We start from the raw sequence: 21,570 nt of genomic DNA, 5'->3' as shown, positions 1-21,570 counted from the left end.
AAGAACTGCCCGTTTGCTTGGCAAGGTATATACAAAGGCGTCATGGATATTGCGGTGTGGTGCTTGGAAGCTGTGGCAGATTATGACCTGTGGATTTGGCATTCTTTCTTTGGCATGGCGGGATCACACAATGGCATCAACGTATTGCAGCGGTCTCCGGTGTTCGTGAGACTAGTGGAAGGGGCATGCTCCACCATGCAACTATGAGATCAATGGCCACCAATATACCAAAGGCTATTATCTAGCCGATGGTATATATCCAAAATGGGCCACTTTTGTCAAAACAATCTCGAATCCATCAGGTCTGAAGAATTCTCACTTTGCTACACGACAGAGGCTTGCAGGAAGGATGTCGAGCGGGCATTTGGTGTGCTTCAAGCACAATTTGCCATTGTCCCAGGTACACTGCTCTAAGCTGGTCTCACGACCAAATGTGGGAGGTGATGCGAGGCTTGTGTGATCATGCACAACATGATCATCGAGGATGACCGCAAGAATCATGTTAGGTCACATGTTGGTCCCTATGAGTGTCAAGGCCCTCTCGCGGAGGTTGATCATGAGTTGCCTGCAGATTTTGCTGATTCTCTCGCCATGCACGCAGAGATCCGTGACAGCAATGTGCATGAGCAACTTCAAGCTGATCTCGTTGAGCATTTGTGGAGGATCAAAGGAAATACCGTGGCACCTTGATGTATCATCTAGCACTTTTTATTATATTTGATTACTTGTTTTATTGTTTGTTGTAATTTAATTTGAAAACAATCCTCGAAAACATTTTTTTTCATATGCTACATTTGATATAAATGGTTTATGTGCTAAAAAAATTATTTTAAATGTTTGGGGGCGGCGTTTGGGGGACGCGGCTGGGGAGCGACGTCCCCCAAACGCGGCACGAACAAAACACGTCCCCCAAACGCTCAATCCGGCGCGGTTTGGGGGACGGTTTGGGGGACGCGGCTGGAGATGCTCTAAATACTGATAAGGATAGATGAACCTTGTCTTCTATTAGCTGCATAACTTTGAGTTTTGGTGCTTCAGGCAGAGTTGTTAGCTTTGGGCATTTCTTAATTCTAACATTCTCAAGTAGAGGAAATGTTAACTCTTCTCCATCTATTGCCACCCATCTCTCAAGAATTTCCAAATTTTCTAATGTGAGGTCTTTTAATGCTGAAAATGCTGCAGATGAATCGTGACTGCATAAGCTTTGCAATTTGCTCAAATTTCTCAAAACAAGGACTTTGAGAGCCTTAACTTGACCGAATTGCAGAAATTCCTCACACATCGTACAACCATCTAGGTGGAGCTCGGTCAGATGCTGCAGAGAAGTAAGACTTGTCACCCATGATGGAAAGCCAGTACCTCTGTAGGAGTGTATTTTTAGAAACTGCAGCCCAGCATGAGGTTTGAGAGCATCAAGCACATTCCTTTGCTGGTCCAGTTCCTCACTGTTGTCATCGCTCCATTCAAGAGATAAATGTGTTAGGTTCTCTTTATTTCCAAGGCTGGATGCTTTGGCATGGTCTTCAGTTACATGCTCAAGACGAGATAGCACTAATTCACCGCCAATATTTAACTCCTGTAGTTCCCCAATAGTACTACAACCAGAACTAGAACCCACCACAAAATACGTTAGAGTCTGTAGAGAAGTGAGTTGCCCGAGGTCTGGAGGCATGCACTCCAGTGATCTGCATCCATTAGTATAGAGGTGACAGAGATTTGTCATATACTTCATATCCTTTGGAAGTCGAACAAGACACTTGCAATTAGAAAGGTTAAGAGTCTGTAGATGATACAGTATGCTTATTTCCTTCGGAAGATCTTTCATATACCAGTTATTTGAGAGATCAAGATATCTCAGGTGCAGTAAGTGCCTTGGTGTCAGTGGAAACTTTCTCAATTCATATTTCAGTGCTCGTAGCGACATGTGTGGTGCTGAGCCAAAAGTGGAATAATCTGTATATAACAGTGTCTGGAGAGCTGGAGAATGTTTCTTCACATAATCATCCAAAAGAGCTCTGATATTACTATATGATACGAACAGGTGACGAGTAGGGCCTGCCGACAACAGCTCCTTCTTATTAGTCCCATAACCAATAGTAACACAATCTTTTCCCATGACAGATAAGGCAATGTCATGCATAAGATCGTGTATGTTGCATACTGTTCTACTAGAACGGAGCTGCCACTTTTCTCTTTGAGGTTTTTGCTTGACATCTTGAAAGAATGACCTCCAAGTTAGCTCGTCAAAAATTTCTCTGCCCGCCTTTTCAAGGTTGTCGCCTTCCTTCAGCTGTATGAAATCTTGCGCCATCCATAGCTGGATTAAAATTTCCACATCAATATCATAATCTTTGGGAAATACAGCACAAAAAGCAAAGCATTGTTTCATGTGTGGTGGCAAGTCATCGTAGCTGAGCTTGAGTATAGGTAAAATTCCTCTCTTCTCATTGCAAGTGTTGCTTCTGGTCAGTACATCTGTCCATTCTTTCATGCCTACGTTTGAGCTTGGTTAGGTCATAGGTACATGTGGAAACAAGGATCATACCCTATCATCCCAAGGTTCTCTCCGGTTCACCTCCGAGGGAGTTCCCCCCTATACATGCAGAATCTGCCTAATTGTAGGAACCCCATGTCCGAGAAGCCGGGCACACCCGGAGGGGGTAGCATTGGATATAGAACCATCTAAAATCACTTCTGTGCATGCCATGTGGACACACACAACTTTTGGGGCCATTCCCTAGGTCCGATGCTCGATTTCTGACGAAACCCTAGTTACGGTGACCGCGCTAGTCTACCCCTTTGATCGCATCCCATCGGGGTCCCCGGTGAGGCGTATGCCTACGTTTGAGCTTGGTTAGGTCATAGGTACATGTGGAAACAAGGATCATACCCTATGATCCCAAGGTTCTCTCAGGTTCACCTCAGAGGGAGTTCCCACCTATAGATCTGCAGGAATACGCCTAAGTGTAGGAACCCCATGTCCGAGGAGCCGGGCACACCCGGAGGGGTAGCATTGGCTATAGTACCATCTCAAATCACTTTTGTGCATGCCATGTGGACACACACAACTTTTGGGGCCATTCCCTAGGTCAGATGCTCGATTTCTGACGAAACCCTAGTTCTGTTGACCGCGCCGTCTACCCCTTTGACTGCATCCCATCGGGGGTCCCCCGGTGGGCGTATGCCTACGTTTGAGCTTGGTTATGTCATAGGTACATGTGGAAACAAGGATCATACCCTATGATCCCAAGGTTCTCTCCGGTTCACCTCCGAGGGAGTTCCCCCTATACATGCGAGAATACGCCTAAGTGTAGGAACCCCATGTCCGAGGCCGGGCACACCGGAGGGGGTAGCATTGGATATAGAACCATCTAAAATCACTTTTGTGCATGCCATGTGGACACACACAACTTTTGGGGCCATTCCCTAGGTCCCTTGCTCGATTTACGACGAAACCCTAGTTACGTTGACCGCGCTGTCTACCCCTTTGTTGCATCCCATCGGGGTCCCCCGGTGGGCGTATGCCTACGTTTGAGCTTGGTTAGGTCCATAGGTACATGTGGAAACAAGGATCAGCCCCTATGATCCCAAGGTTCTCTCGGTTCACCTCAGGGGAGTTCCCCCCTATACATGCAGAATCTGCCAAAGTGTAGGAACCCCATGTCCGAGGAGCCGGGCACACCCGGAGGGGTAGCATTGGATATAGAACCATCTCAAATCACTTTTGTGCATGCCATGTGAACACACACAACTTTTGGGGCCATTCCTAGGTCCAGATGCTCGATTTACGACGAAACCCTAGTTACCATTGACCGCGTAGTCTACCCCTTTGAGCGCATCCCATCGGGGGTCCCCGGTGGGCGTATGCCTACGTTTGAGCTTGGTTAGGTCCATAGGTACATGTGGAAACAAGGATCATACCATATGATCCCAAGGTTCTCTCAGGTTCACCTCAGGGAGTTCCCCCCTATACATGCGGGAATCTGCCTAATTGTAGGAACCCCATGTCCGAGATGCCGGGCAGACCGGGTGTGTGTAGCATTGGATTTAGAACCTTCTCAAATCACTTTTGTGCATGCCATGTGGACACACACAACTTTTGGGGCCATTCCCTAGGTCCGATGCTCGATTTCGTGAAACCCTAGTTACGGTGACCGCGTCGTCTACCCCTTTGTTGCATCCCATCGGGGTCCCCGGTGGGCGTATGCCTACGTTTGAGCTTGGTTAGGTCATAGGTACATGTGGAAACAAGGATCATACCCTATGATCCCAAGGTTCTCTCCGGTTCACCCTCCAGGGAGTTCCCCTATACATGCGAGAATCTGCCTAATTGTAGGAACCCCATGTCCAAAGAAGCAGGGCACAACCGGAGGAGGTAGCATTGGATATAGAACCATCTAAAATCACTTACATTGCATGCCATGTGGACACACACAACTTTTGGGGCCATTCCCTAGGTCCGATGCTCGATTTACGTGAAACCCTAGTTCTGTTGACCGCGCCGTCTACCCCTTTGACTGCATCCCATCGGGGGTCCCCCGGTGGGCGTATGCCTACGTTTGAGCTTGGTTAGGTCATAGGTACATGTGGAAACAAGGATCATACCCTATGATCCCAAGGTTCTCTCCGGTTCACCTCCGAGGGAGTTCCCCCCTATAGATGCAGAATCTGCCTAAGTGTAGGAACCCCATGTCCGAGGAGCCGGGCACTCCCGGAGGGGGTAGCATTGGATATAGAACCATCTCAAATCACTTTTGTGCATGCCATGTGGACACACACAACTTTTGGGGCCATTCCCTAGGTCCGATGCTCGATTTACGACGAAACCCTAGTTACATTGACCGCGCCGTCTACCCCTTTGACTGCATCCCATCGGGGGTCCCCCGGTGGGCGTATGCCTACGTTTGAGCTTGGTTATGTCATAGGTACATGTGGAAACAAGGATCATACCCTATGATCCCAAGGTTCTCTCCGGTTCACCTCAGGGAGTTCCCCCTATACATGCAGATCTGCCTAAGTGTGGGAACCCCATGTCCGAGGAGCCGGGCACACCCGGAGGGGTAGCATTGGATATAGAACCATCTCAAATCACTTTTGTGCATGCCATGTGGACACACACAACTTTTGGGGCCATTCCCTAGGTCCGATGCTCGATTTCTGACGAAACCCTAGTTCTGTTGACCGCGTCGTCTACCCCTTTGACTGCATCCCATCGGGGGTCCCCCGGTGGGCGTATGCCTACGTTTGAGCTTGGTTATGTCATAGGTACATGTGGAAACAAGGATCAGCCCCTATGATCCCAAGGTTCTCTCCGGTTCACCTCCGAGGGAGTTCCCCTATACATGCGAGAATCTTGCCTAAGTGTAGGAACCCCATGTCCGAGGAGCCGGGCACACCCGGAGGGGGTAGCATTGGATATAGAACCATCTCAAATCACTTTTGTGCATGCCATGTGAACACACACAACTTTTGGGGCCATTCCCTAGGTCCGATGCTCGATTTACGACGAAACCCTAGTTACGGTGACCGCGCCGTCTACCCCTTTGTTGCATCCCATCGGGGTCCCCGGTGGGCGTATGCCTACGTTTGAGCTTGGTTATGTCATAGGTACATGTGGAAACAAGGATCAGCCCCTATGATCCCAAGGTTCTCTCCGGTTCACCTCAGGAGTTCCCCCTATACATGCGAGAATGCCTAAGTGTAGGAACCCCATGTCCGAGGAGCGGAGCACACCGGAGGGGTAGCATTGGATATAGAACCATCTCAAATCACTTTTGTGCATGCCATGTGAACACACACAACTTTTGGGGCCATTCCCTAGGTCCGATGCTCGATTTACGACGAAACCCTAGTTACATTGACCATGCGCCGTCTACCCCTTTGAGGCGCATCCCATCGGTGGTCCCCGGTGGCGTATGCCTACGTTTGAGCTTGGTTAGGTCATAGGTACATGTGGAAACAAGGATCATACCCTATCATCCCAAGGTTCTCTCCGGTTCACCTCAGGAGTTCCACTATACATGCAGAATCTGCCTAATTGTAGGAACCCCATGTCCGAGAAGCCGGGCACACCCGGAGGGGGTAGCATTGGATATAGAACCATCTAAAATCACTTCTGTGCATGCCATGTGGACACACACAACTTTTGGGGCCATTCCCTAGGTCCGATGCTCGATTTCTGACGAAACCCTAGTTACATTGGACATGTGAGTCTACCCCTTTGATTGCATCCCATCGGGGTCCCCCGGTGGGCGTATGCCTACGTTTGAGCTTGGTTAGGTCATAGGTACATGTGGAAACAAGGATCATACCCTATGATCCCAAGGTTCTCTCAGGTTCACCTCAGGGAGTTCCCCACTATAGATCACGAGAATCTGCCTAAGTGTAGGAACCCCATGTCCGAGAAGCCGGGCACACCCGGAGGGGGTAGCATTGGATATAGAACCATCTCAAATCACTTTTGTGCATGCCATGTGGACACACACAACTTTTGGGGCCATTCCCTAGGTCAGATGCTCGATTTCTGACGAAACCCTAGTTCTGTTGACCTTAGCCGTCTACCCCTTTGTTGCATCCCATCGGGGGTCCCCACGGTGGGCGTATGCCCTACGTTTGAGCTTGGTTATGTCATAGGTACATGTGGAAACAAGGATCAGCCCCTATGATCCCAAGGTTCTCTCGGTTCACCTCTCAGGGAGTTCCACACTATACATGCGAGAATCTTGCCTAAGTGTAGGAACCCCATGTCCGAGGCCGGGCACACCCGGAGGATAGCATTGGATATAGAACCATCTCAAATCACTTTTGTGCATGCCATGTGGACACACACAACTTTTGGGGCCATTCCCTAGGTCAGATGCTCGATTTCCCAGACGAAACCTAGTTACGGTTGACCAGCGTCGTCTACCCCTTTATTTGCATCCCATCGGGAGTCCCCGGTGGGCGTATGCCTACGTTTGAGCTTGGTTAGGTCATAGGTACATGTGGAAACAAGGATCATACCCTATGATCCCAAGGTTCTCTCAGGTTCACCTCCAAGGGAGTTCCCCCTATGCATGCAAAATGCTGCCTAAGTGTAGGAACCCCATGTCCGAGAAGCCGGGCACACCGGAGGGTAGCATTGGATATAGAACCATCTCAAATCACTTTTGTGCATGCCATGTGGACACACACAACTTTTGGGGCCATTCCCTAGGTCCAGATGCTCGATTTACGACGAAACCCTAGTTACGTTGACCCATGGCAGTCTACCCCTTTGTTGCATCCCATCGGGGGTCCCCGGTGGGCGTATGCCTACATTTGAGCTTGGTTAGGTCATAGGTACATGTGGAAACAAGGATCATACCCTATGATCCCAAGGTTCTCTCGGTTCACCTCAGGGGAGTTCCACTATACATGCGAGAATGCCTAAGTGTAGGAACCCCATGTCCAGAAGCCGGGCACACCCGGAGGGGTAGCATTGGATATAGAACCATCTCAAATCACTTTTGTGCATGCCATGTGGACACACACAACTTTTGGGGCCATTCCCTAGGTCAGATGCTCGATTTACGACGAAACCCTAGTTCATTGACCGCGCCAGTCTACCCCTTTGATCGCATCCCATCGGGGTCCTCCCGGTGGGCGTATGCCTACGTTTGAGCTTGGTTATGTCATAGGTACATGTGGAAACAAGGATCAGCCCCTATGATCCCAAGGTTCTCTCCGGTTCACCTCAGGAGTTCCCTATACATGCGAGAATGCTGCCTAAGTGTAGGAACCCCATGTCCGAGGAGCCGGGCACACCGGAGGGGTAGCATTGGATATAGAACCATCTCAAATCACTTTTGTGCATGCCATGTGAACACACACAACTTTTGGGGCCATTCCCTAGGTCGGAGTGCTCGTTCTGACGAAACCCTAGTTACGTTGGCCATGGCAGCGTCTACCCCTTTGACTGCATCCCATCGGTGGTCCCCGGTGGGCGTATGCCTACGTTTGAGCTTGGTTAGGTCATAGGTACATGTGGAAACAAGGATCATACCCTATGATCCCAAGGTTCTCTCCGGTTCACCTCTCAGGAGTTCCCCTATACATGCGAGAATACGCCTAATTGTAGGAACCCCATGTCCGAGAAGCCGGGCACGCCCGGAGAGGGTAGCATTGGATATAGAACCATCTAAATCACTTCCTGTGCATGCCATGTGGACACACACAACTTTTGGGGCCATTCCTAGGTCCAGATGCTCGATTTACGACGAAACCCTAGTTACGGTGACCGCGTCGTCTACCCCTTTGACCGCATCCCATCGGTGGTCCCCGGTGGCGTATGCCTACGTTTGAGCTTGGTTAGGTCATAGGTACATGTGGAAACAAGGATCATACCCTATGATCCCAAGGTTCTCTCGGTTCACCTCCAGGGAGTTCCCTACTATACATGCAGGAATCTGCCTAAGTGTAGGAACCCCATGTCCGAGGAGCCGGGCACACCCGGAGGGGTAGCATTGGATATAGAACCATCTCAAATCACTTTTGTGCATGCCATGTGGACACACACAACTTTTGGGGCCATTCCCTAGGTCCGATGCTCGATTTGACGAAACCCTAGTTACATTGACCGCGTAGTCTACCCCTTTGGCTGCATCCCATCGGGGTCCCCGGTGGGCGTATGCCTACGTTTGAGCTTGGTTAGGTCATAGGTACATGTGGAAACAAGGATCATACCCTATGATCCCAAGGTTCTCTCAAGTTCACCTCAGGGAGTTCCCCCTATACATGCGAGAATGCCTAAGTGTAGGAACCCCATGTCGAAGCCGGGCACACCGGAGGAGTAGCATTGGATATAGAACCATCTCAAATCACTTTTGTGCATGCCATGTGGACACACACAACTTTTGGGGCCATTCCCTAGGTCAGATGCTCGATTTACGACGAAACCCTAGTTACATTGACCCGCGCCGTCTACCCCTTTGATCGCATCCCATCGAGGTCCCCGGTGGGCGTATGCCTACATTTGAGCTTGGTTAGGTCATAGGTACATGTGGAAACAAGGATCATACCCTATGATCCCAAGGTTCTCTCGGTTCACCTCAGGAGTTCCCCTATACATGCAGAATGTGCACTAAGTGTAGGAACCCCATGTCCAGGAGGCAGGGCACACCCGGAGGGTAGCATTGGATATAGAACCATCTCAAATCACTTTTGTGCATGCCATGTGGACACACACAACTTTTGGGGCCATTCCCTAGGTCCGATGCTCGATTTGACGAAACCCTAGTTACATTGACCGTGTCTCTACCCCTTTGACTGCATCCCATCGGGGTCCCCGGTGGGGCGTATGCCTACGTTTGAGCTTGGTTATGTCATAGGTACATGTGGAAACAAGGATCAGCCCCTATGATCCCAAGGTTCTCTCCGGTTCACCTCAGGGAGTTCCTGCTATACATGCGAGAATCTGCCTAAGTGTAGGAACCCCATGTCCGAGGAGCCGGGCACACCCGGAGGGTAGCATTGGATATAGAACCATCTCAAATCACTTTTGTGCATGCCATGTGAACACACACAACTTTTGGGGCCATTCCCTAGGTCCGATGCTCCGATTTACGACGAAACCCTAGTTACGTTGACCCACGAGTCTACCCCTTTGATTGCATCCCATCGGTGGTCCCCGGTGGCGTATGCCTACGTTTGAGCTTGGTTAGGTCATAGGTACATGTGGAAACAAGGATCATACCCTATGATCCCAAGGTTCTCTCCGGTTCACCTCAGGGAGTTCCACCCTATACATGCGGAGATACGCCTAATTGTAGGAACCCCATGTCAGAAGCGGGCACGCCGGAGGGTAGCATTGGATATAGAACCATCTAAATCACTTCTGTGCATGCCATGTGGACACACACAACTTTTGGGAGCCATTCCCTACGTCCGATGCTCGATTACTGACGAAACCCTAGTTCTGTTGACCGCGTCGTCTACCCCTTTGTTGCATCCCATCGGTGGTCCCCGGTGGGCGTATGCCTACGTTTGAGCTTGGTTAGGTCATAGGTACATGTGGAAACAAGGATCATACCCTATGATCCCAAGGTTCTCTCCGGTTCACCTCAGGGGAGTTCACACCCTATACATGCGGGAATGCCTAAGTGTAGGAACCCCATGTCCGAGGAGGCCGGGCACACCCGGAGGGGTAGCATTGGATATAGAACCATCTCAAAATCACTTTTGTGCATGCCATGTGGACACACACAACTTTTGGGGCCATTCCCTAGGTCAGATGCTCGATTTACGACGAAACCCTAGTTACGGTGACCGCGCCGTCTACCCCTTTGTTGCATCCCATCGGGGTCCCCGGTGGGCGTATGCCTACGTTTGAGCTTGGTTAGAGTCATAGGTACATGTGGAAACAAGGATCATACCCTATGATCCCAAGGTTCTCTCCGGTTCACCTCAGGGAGTTACACCTATACATCTGGGAATGTTGCTAAGTGCTTGAGGAACCCCATGTCCAGGAGCCGGGCACACCGGAGGGTAGCATTGGATATAGAACCATCTCAAATCACTTTTGTGCATGCCATGTGGACACACACAACTTTTGGGGCCATTCCCTAGGTCCGATGCTCCATTTACGACGAAACCCTAGTTACGTTGACCGCGCCGTCTACCCCTTTGAGGCGCATCCCATCGGGGGTCCCCCGGTGGGCGTATGCCTACGTTTGAGCTTGGTTAGGTCATAGGTACATGTGGAAACAAGGATCATACCCTATGATCCCAAGGTTCTCTCCGGTTCACCTCACGAGAGTTCCCCTATACATGCGAGATACGCCTAAGTGTAGGAACCCCATGTCAGGAGCCGGGCACACCCGGAGGGGGTAGCATTGGATATAGAACCATCTCAAATCACTTTTGTGCATGCCATGTGGACACACACAACTTTTGGGGCCATTCCCTAGGTCAGATGCTCCATTTAAACGAAACCCTAGTTGTTGACCGCTCGGTCTACCCCTGTGACTGCTTCCCATCGGGGGTCCCCCGGTGGGCGTATGCCTACGTTTGAGCTTGGTTATGTCATAGGTACATGTGGAAACAAGGATCAGCCCCTATGATCCCAAGGTTCTCTCCGGTTCACCTCAGGGAGTTCCCCCTATACATGCGAGAATGCGCCTAAGTGTAGGAACCCCATGTCAGAGGCCGGGCACACCCGGAGGGGGTAGCATTGGATATAGAACCATCTCAAATCACTTTTGTGCATGCCATGTGGACACACACAACTTTTGGGGCCATTCCCTAGTCCGATGCTCGATTTAATATGAAACCCTAGTTACATTGGCCCTTGGAAAATCTACCCCTTTGGTTGCATCCCATCGGTCCCCCGGTGGGCGTATGCCCCTACGTTTGAGCTTGGTTAGGTCATAGGTACATGTGGAAACAAGGATCATACCCTATGATCCCAAGGTTCTCTCCGGTTCACCTCAGGGAGTTCCCCCTATACATGCGGAGAATGCGCCTAAGTGTAGGAACCCCATGTCAGAGAAGCCGGGCACACCGGAGGGGGTAGCATTGGATATAGAACCATCTCAAATCACTTTTGTGCATGCCATGTGGACACACACAACTTTTGGGGCCATTCCCTAGGTCAGGATGCTCGATTTACGACGAAACCCTGGTTACATTGACCGTGCCGTCTACCCCTTTGTTGCATCCCATCGGGGTCCCCGGTGGGCGTATGCCTATGTTTGAGCTTGGTTAGGACATAGGTACATGTGGAAACAAGGATCATACCCTATGATCCCAAGGTTCTCTCAGGTTCACCTCAGGGAGTTCCCACTATACATGCGAGAATCTGCACAAGTGTAGGAACCCCATGTCCAGGAGCCGGGCACACCCGGAGGGGTAGCATTGGATATAGAACCATCTCAAATCACTTTTGTGCATGCCATGTGGACACACACAACTTTTGGGGCCATTCCCTAGGTCCGATGCTCGATTTACGACGAAACCCTAGTTACGTTGGACGGCGCGCGTCTACCCCTTTGTTGCATCCCATCGGGGTCCCCGGTGGGCGTATGCCTACGTTTGAGCTTGGTTATGTCATAGGTACATGTGGAAACAAGGATCAGCCCCTATGATCCCAAGGTTCTCTCCGGTTCACCTCAGGGAGTTCCCCTATACATGCGAGAATGCCACTAAGTGTAGGAACCCCATGTCCGAGGAGGCGGGCACACCGGAGGAGTAGCATTGGATATAGAACCATCTCAAATCACTTTTGTGCATGCCATGAGAACACACAACTTTTGGGGCCATTCCCTAGGTCTGATGCTCGATTTACGACGAAACCCTAGTTACGTTGACTGTGATCTACCCCTTTGGCATCCCATCGGTGGTCCCCGGTGGCGTATGCCTACGTTTGAGCTTTGTTAGGTCATAGGTACATGTGGAAACAAGGATCATACCCTATGATCCCAGGTTCTCTCCGGTTCACCTCAGGGAGTTACCTATACATGCGGGAGAACCTGCCTAATTGTGGGAACCCCATGTCCGAGCCAGGGCACACCGGAGGGGTAGCATTGGATATAGAACCATCTAAAATCACTTATGTGCATGCCATGTGGACACACACAACTTTTGGGGCCATTCCTAGGTCCGATGCTCGATTTACGACGAAACCCTAGTTACGTTGACCGCGTAGTCTACCCTTTGGCTTGCATCCCATCGGTCCCCCGGTGGGCGTATGCCTACGTTTGAGCTTGGTTAGGTCATAGGTACATGTGGGAAACAAGGATCATACCCTATGATCCCAAGGTTCTCTCAGGTTCACCTCGAGGAGTTCCCCCTATACATGCACAATCTGCTAAGTGTAGGAACCCCATGTCCGAGGAGCCGGGCACACCCGGAGGGGTAGCATTGGATATAGAACCATCTCAAATCACTTTTGTGCATGCCATGTGGACACACACAACTTTTGGGGCCATTCCCTAGGTCCGATGCTCGATTTACGACGAAACCCTAGTTACGGTGACCGCGTAGTCTACCCCCTTGTTGCATCCCATCGGGGTCCCCGGTGGGCGTATGCCTACGTTTGAGCTTGGTTATGTCATAGGTACATGTGGAAACAAGGATCAGCCCCTATGATCCCAAGGTTCTCTCCGGTTCACCTCAGAGGAGTTCCCCTATACATGGGAATCGCCTAAGTGTAGGAACCCCATGTCCAGGAGCCAGGGCACACCGGAGGGGTAGCATTGGATATAGAACCATCTCAAATCACTTTTGTGCATGCCATGTGGACACACACAACTTTTGGGGCCATTCCCTAGGTCAGATGCTCCATTTAAGCGACGAAACCCTAGTTCTATTGACCGCGCCGTCTACCCACTTTGTTGCATCCCATCGGGGTCCCGATGAGCGTATGCCTACGTTTGAGCTTGGTTAGGTCATAGGTACATGTGGAAACAAGGATCATACCCTATGATCCCAAGGTTCTCTCCGGTTCACCTCCCAGGGAGTTCCCACTATACATGCGAGAATCTGCCTAAGTGTAGGAACCCCATGTCCAAGCCAAGCGGGCACACCCGGAGGGTAGCATTGGATATAGAACCATCTCAAATCACTTTTGTGCATGCCATGTGGACACACACAACTTTTGGGGCCATTCCCTAGGTCCGATGCCCGATTTCCGACGAAACCCTAGTTACATTGGACCGCGCCGTCTACCCCTTTGATCGCATCCCCATCGGGGTCCCCCGGTGAAGGCGTATGCCTACGTTTGAGCTTGGTTAGGTCATAGGTACATGTGGAAACAAGGATCATACCCTATGATCCCAAGGTTCTCTCAGGTTCACCTCAGGGAGTTCCCACTATACATGCGAGAATGCGCCTAAGTGTAGGAACCCCATGTCCGAGGAGCCGGGCACACCCGGAGGGGTAGCATTGGATATAGAACCATCTCAAATCACTTTTGTGCATGCCATGTGGACACACAACTTTTGGGGCCATTCCCTAGGTCCGATGCTCGATTTACGACGAAACCCTAGTTACGTTGACCGCGCCCGTCTACCCCTTTGTTGCATCCCATCGGGGGTCCCCGGTGGGCGTATACCTACGTTTGAGCTTGGTTATGTCATAGGTACATGTGGAAACAAGGATCAGCCCCTATGATCCCAAGGTTCTCTCCGGTTCACCTCAGGGAGTTCCTCACTATACATGCGAATCGCCTAAGTGTAGGAACCCCATGTCCGAGAGGCCAGGGCACACCCGGAGGGTAGCATTGGATATAGAACCATCTCAAATCACTTTTGTGCATGCCATGTGAACACACACAACTTTTGGGGCCATTCCTAGGTCGATGCTCGATTTCGACGAAACCCTAGTTACGTTGACCGCGCCGTCTACCCCTTTGATCATCCCATCGGTGGTCCCCCGGTGGGCGTGTGCCTACGTTTGAGCTTGGTTAGGTCATAGGTACATGTGGAAACAAGGATCATACCCTATCATCCCAAGGTTCTCTCAGGTTCACCTCAGGGAGTTCCCTGCTATACATGCGGGAATCGCCTAATTGTAGGAACCCCATGTCCAGAAGCCGGGCACACCCGGAGGGGGTAGCATTGGATATAGAACCATCTAAAATCACTTCTGTGCATGCCATGTGGACACACACAACTTTTGGGGCCATTCCCTAGGTCCAGATGCTCGATTCTGACGAAACCCTAGTTACGGTGACCGCGCCGTCTACTCCTTTGTTGCATCCCCATCGGGGTCCCCGGTGGCGTATGCCTACGTTTGAGCTTGGTTAGGTCATAGGTACATGTGGAAACAAGGATCATACCCTATGATCCCAAGGTTCTCTCCGGTTCACCTCAGGGAGTTCCCACTATAGATGCGAGAATGCGCCTAAGTGTAGGAACCCCATGTCCGAGGAGCCGGGCACACCGGAGGGGGTAGCATTGGATATAGAACCATCTCAAATCACTTTTGTGCATGCCATGTGGACACACACAACTTTTGGGGCCATTCCCTAGGTCCGATGCTCGATTTCCGACGAAACCCTAGTTACGGTGACCGCGAGTCTACCCCTTTGACGCATCCCATCGGGGTCCCAGGTGGGCGTATGCCCTACGTTTGAGCTTGGTTATGTCATAGGTACATGTGGAAACAAGGATCAGCCCCTATGATCCCAAGGTTCTCTCCGGTTCACCTCAGGAGTTCCCCTATACATGCGAGAATGCGCCTAAGTGTAGGAACCCCATGTCGAGGAGCAGGGCACCGGAGGGGTAGCATTGGATATAGAACCATCTCAAATCACTTTTGTGCATGCCATGTGGACACACAACTTTTGGGGCCATTCCCTGGGTCAGATGCTCGATTTACGACGAAACCCTAGTTACATTGACCGCGTCGTCTACCCCTTTGATTGCATCCCATCGGGGGTCTCCCAGGTGGGCGTATGCCTACGTTTGAGCTTGGTTAGGTCATAGGTACATGTGGAAACAAGGATCATACCCTATGATCCCAAGAGTTCTCTCCGGTTCACCTCCAAGGAGTTCCCCCTATACATGCAAAATCTGCCTAAGTGTAGGAACCCCATGTCCGAGAAGCGGGCACACCCGGAGGGGGTAGCATTGGATATAGAACCATCTCAAATCACTTTTGTGCATGCCATGTGGACACACACAACTTTTGGGGCCATTCCCTAGGTCTGATGCTCGATTTACGACGAAACCCTAGTTACGTTGACCGCGTAGTCTACCCTTTGATTGCATCCCATCGGGGTCCCGATGGGCGTATGCCTACATTTGAGCTTGGTTAGGTCATAGGTACATGTGGAAACAAGGATCATACCCTATGATCCCAAGGTTCTCTCCGGTTCACCTCAGGGGAGTTCCACCCTATCCCATAGAATGTTGCCTAAGTGTAGGAACCCCATGTCCGAGGAGCAGGAGCACACCGGAGGGGGTAGCATTGGATATAGAACCATCTCAAATCACTTTTGTGCATGCCATGTGGACACACACAACTTTTGGGGCCATTCCCTAGGTCCGATGCTCGATTGTGAAACCCTAGTTACATTGACCGCGCCGTCTACCCCTTTGATCGCATCCCATCGGGGTCCCCGGTGGGCGTATGCCTACGTTTGAGCTTGGTTATGTCATAGGTACATGTGGAAACAGGATCAGCCCCTATGATCCCAAGGTTCTCTCCGGTTCACCTCCCAGGGAGTTCCCCCTATACATGCGGGAATCTGCCTAAGTGTAGGAACCCCATGTCCGAGGAGCCGGGCACACCGGAGGGGTAGCATTGGATATAGAACCATCTCAAATCACTTTTGTGCATGCCATGTGAACACACACAACTTTTGGGGCCATTCCCTAGGTCCAGATGCTCGATTTACGACGAAACCTAGTTGTTGACCGCGCCGTCTACCCCTTTGACTGCATCCCATCGGTGGTCCCCCGGTGGGCGTATGCCTACGTTTGAGCTTGGTTAGGTCATAGGTACATGTGGAAACAAGGATCATACCCTATGATCCCAGGTTCTCTCAGGTTCACCTCAGGGAGTTCCCCCTATACATGCGGGAATCTGCCTAATTGTAGGAACCCCATGTCCGAGAAGCCGGGCACGCCCGGAGGGGTAGCATTGGATATAGAACCATCTAAATCACTTACCTGTGCATGCCATGTGGACACACACAACTTTTGGGGCCATTCCCTAGGTCCGATGCTCGATTTACGACGAAACCCTGAGTTACATTGACCGCGTCGTCTACCCCTTTGACGTGCATCCCATCGGTGGTCCCCGGTGGGCGTATGCCTACGTTTGAGCTTGGTTAGGTCATAGGTACATGTGGAAACAAGGATCATACCCTATGATCCCAAGGTTCTCTCAGGTTCACCTCCAGGGAGTTCACCTATACATGCAGAATGCACAAGTGTAGGAACCCCATGTCCCAGGAGGCGGGCACACCGGAGGGGGTAGCATTGGATATAGAACCATCTCAAATCACTTTTGTGCATGCCATGTGGACACACACAACTTTTGGGGCCATTCCCTAGAGTCAGATGCTCGATTCTGACGAAACCCTAGATTACATTGACAACGCCGTCTACCCACTTTGTTGCATCCCATCCAGGGTCCCCGGTGGGCGTATGCCTACGTTTGAGCTTGGTTAGGTCATAGGTACATGTGGAAACAAGGATCATACCCTATGATCCCAAGGTTCCTCTCCGGTTCACCTCCGAGGGAGTTCCCCTATACATGCGAGAATCTGCCTAAGTGTAGGAACCCCATGTCCAGAAGCAGGGGCACACCGGAGGGGTAGCATTGGATATAGAACCATCTCAAATCACTTTTGTGCATGCCATGTGGACACACACAACTTTTGGGGCCATTCCCTAGGTCAGATGCTCGATTTACGACGAAACCCTAGTTACGGTTGACCGCCGTCTACCCCTTTGATCGCATCCCATCGGGGGTCCCCCGGTGAGCGTATGCCTACATTTGAGCTTGGTTAGGTCATAGGTACATGTGGAAACAAGGATCATACCCTATGATCCCAAGGTTCTCTCCAGGTTCACCTCAGGAGTTCCCCTATACATGCGAGAATCTGCCTAAGTGTAGGAACCCCATGTCCAGAGGCGGGCACACCCGGAGGGGTAGCATTGGATATAGAACCATCTCAAATCACTTTTGTGCATGCCATGTGGACACACACAACTTTTGGGGCCATTCCCTAGGTCAGATGCTCGATTTCGTGAAACCCTAGTTACGGTGACCGCGCCGTCTACCCCTTTAGCGCATCCCCTCGGGGTCCCCAGTGGGCGTATGCCTACGTTTGAGCTTGGTTATGTCATAGGTACATGTGGAAACAAGGATCAGCCCCTATGATCCCAAGGTTCTCCTCGGTTACTCACCTCAGGGAGTTCCCCATACATGCGGGAATGTTGCCTAAGTGTAGGAACCCCATGTCCGAGGGCCGGGCACACCCGGAGGGTAACATTGGATATAGAACCATCTCAAATCACTTTTGTGCATGCCATGTGAACACACACAACTTTTGGGGCCATTCCCTAGGTCCGATGCTCGATTTACGACGAAACCCTAGTTCTGTTGACCATGTGGCAAGTCTACCCTTTGATGCATCCCATGGTGGTCCCCGGTGGGCGTATGCCTACGTTTGAGCTTGGTTAGGTCATAGGTACATGTGGAAACAAGGATCATACCCTATGATCCCAAGGTTCTCTCCGGTTCACCTCAGGGGAGTTCCCTCTATACATGCGAGAATCTGCCTAATTGTAGGAACCCCATGTCGAAGCCAAGACGCCTTGGAGGGGTAGCATTGGATATAGAACCATCTAAATCATGCATGCCATGTGGACACACACAACTTTTGGGGCCATTCCCTAGGTCCGATGCTCGATTTCGACGAAACCCTAGTTCTGTTGACCGCGTCGTCTACCCCTTTGTTTGCATCCCATCGGTGGTCCCGGTGGGCGTATGCCTACGTTTGAGCTTGGTTAGGTCATAGGTACATGTGGAAACAAGGATCATACCCTATGATCCCAAGGTTCCTCTCCGGTTCACCTCGAGGAGTTCCCCTATACATGCGAGAATACGCCTAAGTGTAGGAACCCCATGTCCGAGGAGCCGGGCACACCCGGAGGGGGTAGCATTGGATATAGAACCATCTCAAATCACTTTTGTGCATGCCATGTGGACACACACAACTTTTGGGGCCATTCCTAGGTCCGATGCTCGATTTACGACGAAACCCTAGTTACATTGACACGCTTGTAGTCTGCCCCTTTGTCGCATCCCATCGGGGTCCCCGGTGGGCGTATGCCTACGTTTGAGCTTGGTTAGGTCATAGGTACATGTGGAAACAAGGATCATACCCTATGATCCCAAGGTTCTCTCCGGTTCACCTCAGAGGAGTTCCCCTATACATGCGAGAATACACCTAAGTGTAGGAACCCCATGTCCGAGAAGCTGCACACCGGAGGGGTAGCATTGGATATAGAACCATCTCAAATCACTTTTGTGCATGCCATGTGGACACACACAACTTTTGGGGCCATTCCCTAGGTCCGATGCTCGATTCGACAGCGAAACCCTAGTTACATTGACTGCGCAATCTACCCCTTTGTTGCATCCCATCGGGTCCCCGGTGGGCGTATGCCTACATTTGAGCTTGGTTAGGTCATAGGTACATGTGGAAACAAGGATCATACCCTATGATCCCAAGGTTCTCTCGGATTCACCTCGAGGAGTTCCCCCTATACATGCGAGAATGCCTAAGTGTAGGAACCCCATGTCCGAGGAGGCGGGCACACCGGAGGGGTAGCATTGGATATAGAACCATCTCAAATCACTTTTGTGCATGCCATGTGGACACACACAACTTTTGGGGCCATTCCCTAGGTCCAGGTGCTCGATTTTGGACGAACCCTAGTTACATTGTGACCGCGAGTCTACCCCTTTGTTGCATCCCATCTGGGGTCCCCGGTGGGCGTATGCCTACGTTTGAGCTTGGTTATGTCATAGGTACATGTGGAAACAAGGATCAGCCCCTATGATCCCAAGGTTCTCTCCGGTTCACCTCAGGGAGTTCCCCTATACATGCGAGAACCCGCCTAAGTGTAGGAACCCCATGTCCGAGGAGCCAGGGCACACCGGAGGGGTAGCATTGGATATAGAACCATCTCAAATCACTTTTGTGCATGCCATGTGGAACACACACAACTTTTGGGGCCATTCCCTAGGTCCGATGCTCGATTTACGGAAACCTAGTTACATTGACCAGCGTAGTCTACCCCTTTGTTGCATCCCATCGGTGGTCCCCCGGTGGCGTATGCCTACGTTTGAGCTTGGTTAGGTCATAGGTACATGTGGAAACAAGGATCATACCCTATGATCCCAAGGTTCTCTCAGGTTCACCTCGAGGGAGTTCCCCACTGTACATGCGAGAATCTGCCTAATTGTAGGAACCCCATGTCAGAAGCGGGCACGCCGGAGGGGGTAGCATTGGATATAGAACCATCTAAATCACTTTTGTGCATGCCATGTGGACACACACAACTTTTGGGGCCATTCCCTAGGTCAGATGCTCGATTTACGACGAAACCCTAGTTCTCGGTGACGCGTCGTCTACCCCTTTGACGCATCCCATCGGTGGTCCCCGGTGGGCGTATGCCTACGTTTGAGCTTGGTTAGGTCATAGGTACATGTGGAAACAAGGATCATACCCTATGATCCCAAGGTTCTCTCCGGTTCACCTCGAGGAGTTCCACTCCCTATACATGCGAATACACCGCCTAAGTGTAGGAACCCCATGTCCGAGGAGCGGGCACACCGAGGGGGTAGCATTGGATATAGAACCATCTCAAATCACTTTTGTGCATGCCATGTGGACACACACAACTTTTGGGGCCATTCCCTAGAAGTCAGATGCTCGATTTACGACGAAACCCTAGTTACGGTGATAGCGTGTGTCTACCCCTTTGACTGCATCCCATCGGGGTCCCCCGGTGGGCGTATGCTCTACGTTTGAGCTTGGTTAGGTCATAGGTACATGTGGAAACAAGGATCATACCCTATGATCCCAAGGTTCTCTCCGGTTCACCTCAGGAGTTCCCCTATACATGCGAGAATGCCTAAGTGTAGGAACCCCATGTCCGAGGAGCCGGGCACACCGGAGGGGTAGCATTGGATATAGAACCATCTCAAATCACTTTTGTGCATGCCATGTGGACACACACAACTTTTGGGGCCATTCCCTAGGTCTGATGCTCCATTTACGACGAAACCTAGTTACATTGACCAGCGCCGTCTACCCCTTTGACTGCATCCCATCGAAGTCCCGGTGAGCGTATGCCTACGTTTGAGCTTGGTTATGTCATAGGTACATGTGGAAACAAGGATCAGCCCCTATGATCCCAAGGTTCTCTCCGGTTCACCTCAGGGGAGTTCCCTGCCTATACATGCGAGAATGCTGCCTAAGTGTAGGAACCCCATGTCCGAGGAGCGGCACACCCGGAGGGGTAGCATTGGATATAGAACCATCTCAAATCACTTTTGTGCATGCCATGTGAACACACACAACTTTTGGGGCCATTCCCTAGGTCCGATGCTTCGATTTGACGAAACCCTAGTTACGTTGACCGCGCCGTCTACCCCTTTGAGCGCATCCCATCGGTGGTCCCCGGTGGCGTATGCCTACGTTTGAGCTTGGTTAGGTCATGGGTACATGTGGAAACAAGGATCATACCCTATGATCCCAAGGTTCTCTCCGGTTCACCTCAGGGAGTTCCCCCTATACATGCGAGAATCGCCTAATTGCCAAGGAACCCCATGTCCAGAAGCAGGGCACACCCGGAGGGGTAGCATTGGATATAGAACCATCTAAATCACTGTGCATGCCATGTGGACACACACAACTTTTGGGGCCATTCCCTAGGTCCGATGCTCGATTTACGACGAAACCCTAGTTACGGTGACCGCGTCGTCTACCCGCTTTTGTTGCATCCCATCGGGTCCCCCGGTGAGGCGTATGCCTACGTTTGAGCTTGGTTAGGTCATAGGTACATGTGGAAACAAGGATCATACCCT

At 51.1% G+C, this 21,570-nt stretch overlaps 1 protein-coding gene across 1 annotated transcript; it reads right to left on the bottom strand.

The window, feature by feature from the left end:
• Positions 1 to 664: 664 nt before the first annotated feature.
• On the bottom strand, positions 665 to 2,491 carry LOC139836036 (putative disease resistance protein RGA1). Its single transcript, XM_071826149.1, has one exon. It carries the CDS (start codon positions 2,489 to 2,491, stop codon positions 830 to 832), a length of 1,662 nt encoding a protein of 553 aa, XP_071682250.1. The 3' UTR covers positions 665 to 829.
• Positions 2,492 to 21,570: the final 19,079 nt, after the last annotated feature.

The sequence above is a fragment of the Lolium perenne genome, chromosome 1 (assembly GCF_019359855.2).
Source record: "Lolium perenne isolate Kyuss_39 chromosome 1, Kyuss_2.0, whole genome shotgun sequence".
In the NCBI taxonomy this organism is placed as follows: Eukaryota; Viridiplantae; Streptophyta; class Magnoliopsida; order Poales; family Poaceae; genus Lolium; species Lolium perenne.
The sequence above is the reverse complement of the archived record's forward strand: the minus strand, read 5'-3'. Positions and strand labels throughout refer to the sequence as shown.

Excerpts from the sequence above, each read along its gene's own strand:
- LOC139836036 (XM_071826149.1), bottom strand. The coding sequence starts at position 2,491 with ATGAAAGAATGGACAGATGTACTGACCAGAAGCAACACTTGCAATGAG.